Source organism: Gobius niger (assembly GCF_951799975.1).
Source record: "Gobius niger genome assembly, chromosome: 9".
NCBI classification, from domain to species: domain Eukaryota; kingdom Metazoa; phylum Chordata; class Actinopteri; order Gobiiformes; family Gobiidae; genus Gobius; species Gobius niger.
This window is the reverse complement of record NC_136860.1, coordinates 262,501-272,009: the sequence shown is the minus strand read 5'-3', so window position 1 is coordinate 272,009 and position 9,509 is coordinate 262,501. Positions and strand designations below refer to the sequence as shown.

At 54.5% G+C, this 9,509-nt stretch overlaps 1 protein-coding gene across 2 annotated transcripts in view; it reads right to left on the bottom strand.

The window, feature by feature from the left end:
- Nucleotides 1-264: 264 nt before the first annotated feature.
- Nucleotides 265-9,509, bottom strand: part of nmi (N-myc (and STAT) interactor) — a 19,504-nt gene continuing 10,259 nt past the window's right edge. Inside the window, exons 5-9 of one of the 2 annotated variants that reach the window (XM_079563314.1) lie at nucleotides 6,289-6,454; nucleotides 6,109-6,215; nucleotides 3,057-3,243; nucleotides 761-864; nucleotides 265-469 (exon numbers count right to left, since the gene is read on the bottom strand). In XM_079563314.1, the coding sequence (XP_079419440.1) occupies nucleotides 287-469; nucleotides 761-864; nucleotides 3,057-3,243; nucleotides 6,109-6,215; nucleotides 6,289-6,454 (747 nt within the window). In that variant the 3' untranslated portion in view covers nucleotides 265-286. Of the gene's footprint in view, nucleotides 470-600; nucleotides 651-760; nucleotides 865-3,056; nucleotides 3,244-6,108; nucleotides 6,216-6,288; nucleotides 6,455-9,509 lie in introns of those variants that run through there. The other variant, XM_079563315.1, reaches the window with a different exon arrangement.

The window sequence follows — 9,509 nt, the reverse complement described above, 5'->3', positions numbered from 1 at the left end:
TTAAACCTCCACCACATTTCTATAAAAACTCACAAGTTTTCACATCATGAAGTCGTTTTTATTGTGATTACAGCAACATTCGTATAGATATGATCAGATCAGTGAGTTTAATGATTGGAGTTGATTTACATAATGCTCAGTAATTCTCAGATCAGTGAGTTTAATGAGCTCATTCACACATTGCTCAGTGATTAAAGCTCATTCACACACTGCTCAGTGATTAAAGCTCATTCACACATTGCTCAGTGATTAAAGCTCATTCACACACTGCTCAGTGATTAAAGCCTCAGTTCTCGGGGCTCAGCACGGCCCACACTCTCCCGCTCCGGTACAGCGTGTGCTCGATCTCTCCTCCTCCGTTGCTGGGCTTTTGGAAGTGGATCTCCAGCTGGTCCTGCACCTCCTCGGCGTCGCCCGTGTCCCTGATGCCGTCCAGGAGCAGCGAGCGCTTCGGGGCGCCGCAGAAACTCTGACGGGACAAACACTCGTCTGAGTTACAAGGAAGAGGCGCTGTGAGGTCACAGGGTCTCACCTGTGAGGTCACAGGGCGGGTCTTACCTGTGAGGTCACAGGGTCTCACCTGTGAGGTCACAGGGTCTCACCTGTGAGGTCACAGGGTCTTACCTGTGAGGTCACAGGGCGGGTCTTACCTGTGAGGTCACAGGGTCTCACCTGTGAGGTCACAGGGTCTCACCTGTGAGGTCACAGGGTCTCACCTGTGAGGTCACAGGGTCTCACCTGTGAGGTCACAGGGTCTTACCTGGAACTTGTGCAGCTGATGCTCGTGAACAGGAGACAGTTTGACCACGGTCTGGAAGTCCAGGTCCACCGTGTGTTCTCCTCTGAGGGCGAAGCACTCGGCCACTGCACACAGGAGGGACATGAATATGACTCACTTTAATAATAATAATAATAATAATAATGCATGGGTTTTATATAGCGCTTTTCTGGACACTCAAAGACGCTTTACATTGCACTAGTCGTTCACTCCATACTCGGTGGTGATAAGCTACTATTGTAGCCACAGCTGCCCTGGGGTAGACTGACGGAAGCGAGGCAACCAGTCTGCGCCATCGGCCCCTCCGACCCCCACCAACCACTCACTCACTACATTCTCCAGGCTTCCTGGTGTTACTAAACGGTCTCCAAGCACCGACCAGGCCCTGCTGAGCTTCCAAGGTCTGACGGGGCAGAGCAAAGGGGGTGTGGCCACAAGGGTTAGTTACGTCCTGGTTAGTTACCTCCTGGTTAGTTACCTCCTGGTTAGTTACCTCCTGTCTTGGTGGGGTTAGTTACCTCCTGGTTAGTTACCTCCTGGCTTGGTGGGGTTAGTTACCTCCTGGTTAGTTACCTCCTGGTTAGTTACCTCCTGGTTAGTTACCTCCTGGTTTAGTGGGGTTAGTTACCTCCTGGCTCGGTGGGTTAGTTACCTCCTGGTTAGTTACCTCCTGGTTAGTTACCTCCTGGCTTGGTGGGTTAGTTACCTCCTGGTTAGTTACCTCCTGGTTAGTTACCTCCTGGTTTAGTGGGGTTAGTTACCTCCTGGCTCGGTGGGTTAGTTACCTCCTGGTTAGTTACCTCCTGGTTAGTTACCTCCTGGTTAGTTACCTCCTGGCTTGGTGGGTTAGTTACCTCCTGGCTCGGTGGGTTAGTTACCTCCTGGTTAGTTACCTCCTGGCTTGGTGGGTTAGTTACCTCCTGGTTAGTTACCTCCTGGCTTGGTGAAGGGTTAGTTACCTCCTGGTTAGTTACCTCCTGGTTAGTTACCTCCTGGCTCGGTGGGTTAGTTACCTCCTGGTTAGTTACCTCCTGGCTTGGTGAAGGGTTAGTTACCTCCTGGTTAGTTACCTCCTGGTTAGTTACCTCCTGGTTAGTTACCTCCTGGTTAGTTACCTCCTGGCTTGGTGAAGGGTTAGTTACCTCCTGGTTAGTTACCTCCTGGTTAGTTACCTCCTGGTTAGTTACCTCCTGGTTAGTTACCTCCTGGCTTGGTGAAGGGTTAGTTACCTCCTGGTTAGTTACCTCCTGGTTAGTTACCTCCTGGCTTGGTTGGTTAGTTACCTCCTGGTTAGTTACCTCCTGGTTAGTTACCTCCTGGTTAGTTACCTCCTGGTTTAGTGGGGTTAGTTACCTCCTGGCTCGGTGGGTTAGTTACCTCCTGGTTAGTTACCTCCTGGTTAGTTACCTCCTGGCTTGGTGGGTTAGTTACCTCCTGGTTAGTTACCTCCTGGTTAGTTACCTCCTGGTTTAGTGGGGTTAGTTACCTCCTGGCTCGGTGGGTTAGTTACCTCCTGGTTAGTTACCTCCTGGTTAGTTACCTCCTGGTTAGTTACCTCCTGGCTTGGTGGGTTAGTTACCTCCTGGCTCGGTGGGTTAGTTACCTCCTGGTTAGTTACCTCCTGGCTTGGTGGGTTAGTTACCTCCTGGTTAGTTACCTCCTGGCTTGGTGAAGGGTTAGTTACCTCCTGGTTAGTTACCTCCTGGTTAGTTACCTCCTGGCTCGGTGGGTTAGTTACCTCCTGGTTAGTTACCTCCTGGCTTGGTGAAGGGTTAGTTACCTCCTGGTTAGTTACCTCCTGGTTAGTTACCTCCTGGTTAGTTACCTCCTGGTTAGTTACCTCCTGGCTTGGTGAAGGGTTAGTTACCTCCTGGTTAGTTACCTCCTGGTTAGTTACCTCCTGGTTAGTTACCTCCTGGTTAGTTACCTCCTGGCTTGGTGAAGGGTTAGTTACCTCCTGGTTAGTTACCTCCTGGTTAGTTACCTCCTGGCTTGGTTGGTTAGTTACCTCCTGGTTAGTTACCTCCTGGTTTAGTGAAGGGTTAGTTACCTCCTGGCTTGGTGAAGGGTCAGTTACCTCCTGGCTTGGTGAAGGGTTAGTTACCTCCTGGTTAGTTACCTCCTGGTTAGTTACCTCCTGGCTTGGTTGGTTAGTTACCTCCTGGTTAGTTACCTCCTGGTTTAGTGAAGGGTTAGTTACCTCCTGGCTTGGTGAAGGGTCAGTTACCTCCTGGCTTGGTGAAGGGTTAGTTACCTCCTGGCTTGGTGGGTCAGTTACCTCCTGGCTTGGCGAAGGCCACCCTGGCGCTGCGTTGCCGTGGGTTAACCTCCACAGACTGGACCTCGGCTCCTCCGCGGCTCGGGCGACAGAAGGCCAGCTCCAGACGCTCCTCCAGGCGCTGCTTCGGCATCGAGCTGTCCAGCTCCTCCACGCTCAGCAGCAGACGAGACACGACCAGCTGGATCTACGAGACATCACAGGGAGATGTTACTACTGTGGTTCAGGCCTCAGGAAGGGCATCTGACTCATGTGGTTCAGGCCTCAGGAAGGGCATCTGACTCATGTGGGCATCACAGGGAGATGTTACTACTGTGGTTCAGGCCTCAGGAAGGGCATCTGACTCATGTGGTTCATGCCTCAGGAAGGGCATCTGACTCATGTGGTTCAGGCCTCAGGAAGGGCATCTGACTCATGTGGGCATCACAGGGAGATGTTACTACTGTGGTTCATGCCTCAGGAAGGGCATCTGACTCATGTGGTTCAGGCCTCAGGAAGGGCATCTGACTCATGTGGTTCATGCCTCAGGAAGGGCATCTGACTCATGTGGTTCAGGCCTCAGGAAGGGCATCTGACTCATGTGGGCATCACAGGGAGATGTTACTACTGTGGTTCAGGCCTCAGGAAGGGCATCTGACTCATGTGGTTCAGGCCTCAGGAAGGGCATCTGACTCATGTGGTTCAGGCCTCAGGAAGGGCATCTGACTCATGTGGTTCAGGCCTCAGGAAGGGCATCTGACTCATGTGGGCATCACAGGGAGATGTTACTACTGTGGTTCAGGCCTCAGGAAGGGCATCTGACTCATGTGGTTCAGGCCTCAGGAAGGGCATCTGACTCATGTGGGCATCACAGGGAGATGTTACTACTGTGGTTCAGGCCTCAGGAAGGGCATCGGACTCATGTGGTTCATGCCTCAGGAAGGGCATCTGACTCATGTGGTTCATGCCTCAGGAAGGGCATCTGACTCATGTGGTTCATGCCTCAGGAAGGGCATCTGACTCATGTGGTTCATGCCTCAGGAAGGGCATCTGACTCATGTGGGCATCACAGGGAGATGTTACTACTGTGGTTCAGGCCTCAGGAAGGGCATCGGACTCATGTGGTTCATGCCTCAGGAAGGGCATCTGACTCATGTGGTTCATGCCTCAGGAAGGGCATCTGACTCATGTGGTTCATGCCTTAGGAAGGGCATCTGACTCATGTGGTTCATGCCTTAGGAAGGGCATCTGACTCATGTGGTTCAGGCCTCAGGAAGGGCATCTGACTCATGTGGTTCATGCCTTAGGAAGGGCATCTGACTCATGTGGTTCATGCCTTAGGAAGGGCATCTGACTCATGTGGTTCATGCCTCAGGAAGGGCATCTGACTCATGTGGTTCAGGCCTCAGGAAGGGCATCTGACTCATGTGGTTCATGCCTCAGGAAGGGCATCGGACTCATGTGGGCATCACAGGGAGATGTTACTACTGTGGTTCATGCCTCAGGAAGGGCATCTGACTCATGTGGTTCAGGCCTCAGGAAGGGCATCTGACTCATGTGGTTCAGGCCTCAGGAAGGGCATCTGACTCATGTGGTTCATGCCTCAGGAAGGGCATCTGACTCATGTGGGCACACGCATCACAGGGAGATGTTACTACTGTGGTTCAGGCCTCAGGAAGGGCATCTGACTCATGTGGTTCATGCCTCAGGAAGGGCATCTGACTCATGTGGTTCATGCCTCAGGAAGGGCATCTGACTCATGTGGTTCATGCCTCAGGAAGGGCATCTGACTCATGTGGGCACACGCATCACAGGGAGATGTTACTACTGTGGTTCAGGCCTCAGGAAGGGCATCTGACTCATGTGGTTCAGGCCTCAGGAAGGGCATCTGACTCATGTGGTTCAGGCCTCAGGAAGGGCATCTGACTCATGTGGTTCATGCCTCAGGAAGGGCATCTGACTCATGTGGGCATCACAGGGAGATGTTACTACTGTGGTTCATGCCTCAGGAAGGGCATCTGACTCATGTGGTTCATGCCTCAGGAAGGGCATCTGACTCATGTGGTTCATGCCTCAGGAAGGGCATCTGACTCATGTGGTTCATGCCTCAGGAAGGGCATCTGACTCATGTGGTTCAGGCCTCAGGAAGGGCATCTGACTCATGTGGTTCATGCCTCAGGAAGGGCATCGGACTCATGTGGGCATCACAGGGAGATGTTACTACTGTGGTTCATGCCTCAGGAAGGGCATCTGACTCATGTGGTTCAGGCCTCAGGAAGGGCATCTGACTCATGTGGTTCATGCCTCAGGAAGGGCATCTGACTCATGTGGTTCATGCCTCAGGAAGGGCATCTGACTCATGTGGGCACACGCATCACAGGGAGATGTTACTACTGTGGTTCAGGCCTCAGGAAGGGCATCTGACTCATGTGGTTCAGGCCTCAGGAAGGGCATCTGACTCATGTGGTTCAGGCCTCAGGAAGGGCATCTGACTCATGTGGTTCATGCCTCAGGAAGGGCATCTGACTCATGTGGTTCATGCCTCAGGAAGGGCATCTGACTCATGTGGTTCATGCCTCAGGAAGGGCATCTGACTCATGTGGGCACACGCATCACAGGGAGATGTTACTACTGTGGTTCAGGCCTCAGGAAGGGCATCTGACTCATGTGGTTCAGGCCTCAGGAAGGGCATCTGACTCATGTGGTTCAGGCCTCAGGAAGGGCATCTGACTCATGTGGGCATCACAGGGAGATGTTACTACTGTGGTTCAGGCCTCAGGAAGGGCATCTGACTCATGTGGTTCAGGCCTCAGGAAGGGCATCTGACTCATGTGGTTCAGGCCTCAGGAAGGGCATCTGACTCATGTGGTTCATGCCTCAGGAAGGGCATCGGACTCATGTGGTTCATGCCTCAGGAAGGGCATCTGACTCATGTGGTTCAGGCCTCAGGAAGGGCATCTGACTCATGTGGTTCAGGCCTCAGGAAGGGCATCTGACTCATGTGGGCATCACAGGGAGATGTTACTACTGTGGTTCATGCCTCAGGAAGGGCATCTGACCCTCTGCAGCGTACCTCGAACTGGACCAGGGGCTCCGTGCGGATCCTTTTGGGCGTGACCTCCAGGCTGTGGTGGTCGAAGGTCACGCTGCAGCGCCCGGACTGGAGCAGCTGAGACACCACTGAGACACAGCAGGCACAGCATCAGCACAACATCTGGACACAGGCTTTATGGCAGATGTTGAGATCATGAACCTTTCTCCTCCTCGAAGGTGATCAGGGCCTGTCCTCCCGTCAGCTGCAGCGCCCCCTCCTGGCACACGCAGAACTGGCCTCTGATTGGCTCGTCGCCCGTGACATCATCGCCGTCCTGCTTCGGCTTCACAAACTCCACCTCCGCGTCCGGGAGCTCCGCCCAGATCTGCGTCACACACAAGCTCCGCCTTAAAGGACGACCTTCAGACACAGGACCCTCACATCCCCGTTTACAGGAGACACTGCTGACCTCTGACCTCTGACCCTCCGCCTTAAAGGACGACCCTCAGACACAGGACCCTCACATCCCCGTTTACAGGAGACACTGCTGACCTCTGACCTCTGACCCTCCGCCTTAAAGGACGACCCTCAGACACAGGACCCTCACATCCCCGTTTACAGGAGACACTGCTGACCTCTGACCTCTGACCCTCCGCCTTAAAGGACGACCCTCAGACACAGGACCCTCACATCCCCGTTTACAGGAGACACTGCTGACCTCTGACCTCTGACCCTCCGCCTTAAAGGACGACCCTCAGACACAGGACCCTCACATCCCCGTTTACAGGAGACACTGCTGACCTCTGACCTCTGACCCTCCGCCTTAAAGGACGACCCTCAGACACAGGACCCTCACATCCCCGTTTACAGGAGACACTGCTGACCTCTGACCTCTGACCCTCCGCCTTAAAGGACGACCCTCAGACACAGGACCCTCACATCCCCGTTTACAGGAGACACTGCTGACCTCTGACCTCTGACCCTCCGCCTTAAAGGACGACCCTCAGACCCTCACATCCCCGTTTACAGGAGACACTGCTGACCTCTGACCTCTGACCCCCCGCCTTAAAGGACGACCTTCAAACACAGGACCCTCACATCCCCGTTTACAGGAGACACTGCTGACCTCTGACCTCTGACCCCCCGCCTTAAAGGACGACCTTCAGACACAGGACCCTCACATCCCCGTTTACAGGAGACACTGCTGACCTCTGACCTCTGACCCTCCGCCTTAAAGGACGACCTTCAGACACAGGACCCTCACATCCCTGTTTACAGGAGACACTGCTGACCTCTGACCCTCTGCCTTAAAGGACGACCCTCAGACACAGGACCCTCACATCCCCGTTTACAGGAGACACTGCTGACCTCTGACCTCTGACCCCCCGCCTTAAAGGACGACCTTCAGACACAGGACCCTCACATCCCCGTTTACAGGAGACACTGCTGACCTCTGACCTCTGACCCTCCGCCTTAAAGGACGACCTTCAGACCCTCACATCCCCGTTTACAGGAGACACTGCTGACCTCTGACCTCTGACCCTCCGCCTTAAAGGACGACCCTCAGACACAGGACCCTCACATCCCCGTTTACAGGAGACACTGCTGACCTCTGACCTCTGACCCTCCGCCTTAAAGGACGACCCTCAGACACAGGACCCTCACATCCCCGTTTACAGGAGACACTGCTGACCTCTGACCTCTGACCCCCCGCCTTAAAGGACGACCTTCAGACACAGGACCCTCACATCCCCGTTTACAGGAGACACTGCTGACCTCTGACCTCTGACCCTCCGCCTTAAAGGACGACCTTCAGACACAGGACCCTCACATCCCCGTTTACAGGAGACACTGCTGACCTCTGACCTCTGACCCTCCGCCTTAAAGGACGACCCTCAGACCCTCACATCCCCGTTTACAGGAGACACTGCTGACCTCTGACCTCTGACCCTCCGCCTTAAAGGACGACCTTCAGACACAGGACCCTCACATCCCCGTTTACAGGAGACACTGCTGACCTCTGACCTCTGACCCTCCGCCTTAAAGGACGACCCTCATCACAGGACCCTCACATCCCCGTTTACAGGAGACACTGCTGACCTCTGACCTCTGACCCTCCGCCTTAAAGGACGACCTTCAGACACAGGACCCTCACATCCCCGTTTACAGGAGACACTGCTGACCTCTGACCTCTGACCCTCCGCCTTAAAGGACGACCCTCAGACACAGGACCCTCAGATCCCCGTTTACAGGAGACACTGCTGACCTCTGACCTCTGACCCTCCGCCTTAAAGGACGACCTTCAGACACAGGACCCTCACATCCCCGTTTACAGGAGACACTGCTGACCTCTGACCTCTGACCCTCCGCCTTAAAGGACGACCTTCAGACCCTCACATCCCCGTTTACAGGAGACACTGCTGACCTCTGACCTCTGACCTCTGACCCTCCGCCTTAAAGGACGACCTTCAGACCCTCATATCCCCGTTTACAGGAGACACTGCTGACCTCTGACCTCTGACCTCTGACCCTCCGCCTTAAAGGACGACCTTCAGACCCTCATATCCCCGTTTACAGGAGACACTGCTGACCTCTGACCTCTGACCTCTGACCCCCCGCCTTAAAGGACGACCCTCAGACACAGGACCCTCACATCCCCGTTTACAGGAGACACTGCTGACCTCTGACCTCTGACCTCTGACCCCCCGCCTTAAAGGACGACCCTCAGACACAGGACCCTCACATCCCCGTTTACAGGAGACACTGCTGACCTCTGACCTCTGACCCCCCGCCTTAAAGGACGACCTTCAGACACAGGGCCCTCACATCCCCGTTTACAGGAGACACTGCTGACCTCTGACCTCTGACCCTCCGCCTTAAAGGACGACCTTCAGACACAGGACCCTCACATCCCCGTTTACAGGAGACACTGCTGACCTCTGACCTCTGACCCTCCGCCTTAAAGGACGACCTTCAGACACAGGACCCTCAGATCCCCGTTTACAGGAGACACTGCTGACCTCTGACCTCTGACCCCCCGCCTTAAAGGACGACCCTCAGACACAGGACCCTCACATCCCCGTTTACAGGAGACACTGCTGACCTCTGACCTCTGACCCTCCGCCTTAAAGGACGACCTTCAGACACAGGACCCTCACATCCCCGTTTACAGGAGACACTGCTGACCTCTGACCTCTGACCCTCCGCCTTAAAGGACGACCTTCAGACACAGGACCCTCACATCCCCGTTTACAGGAGACACTGCTGACCTCTGACCTCTGACCCTCCGCCTTAAAGGACGACCCTCAGACACAGGACCCTCACATCCCCGTTTACAGGAGACACTGCTGACCTCTGACCTCTGACCCTCGGCCTTAAAGGACGACCTTCAGACCCTCACATCCCCGTTTACAGGAGACACTGCTGACCTCTGACCTCTG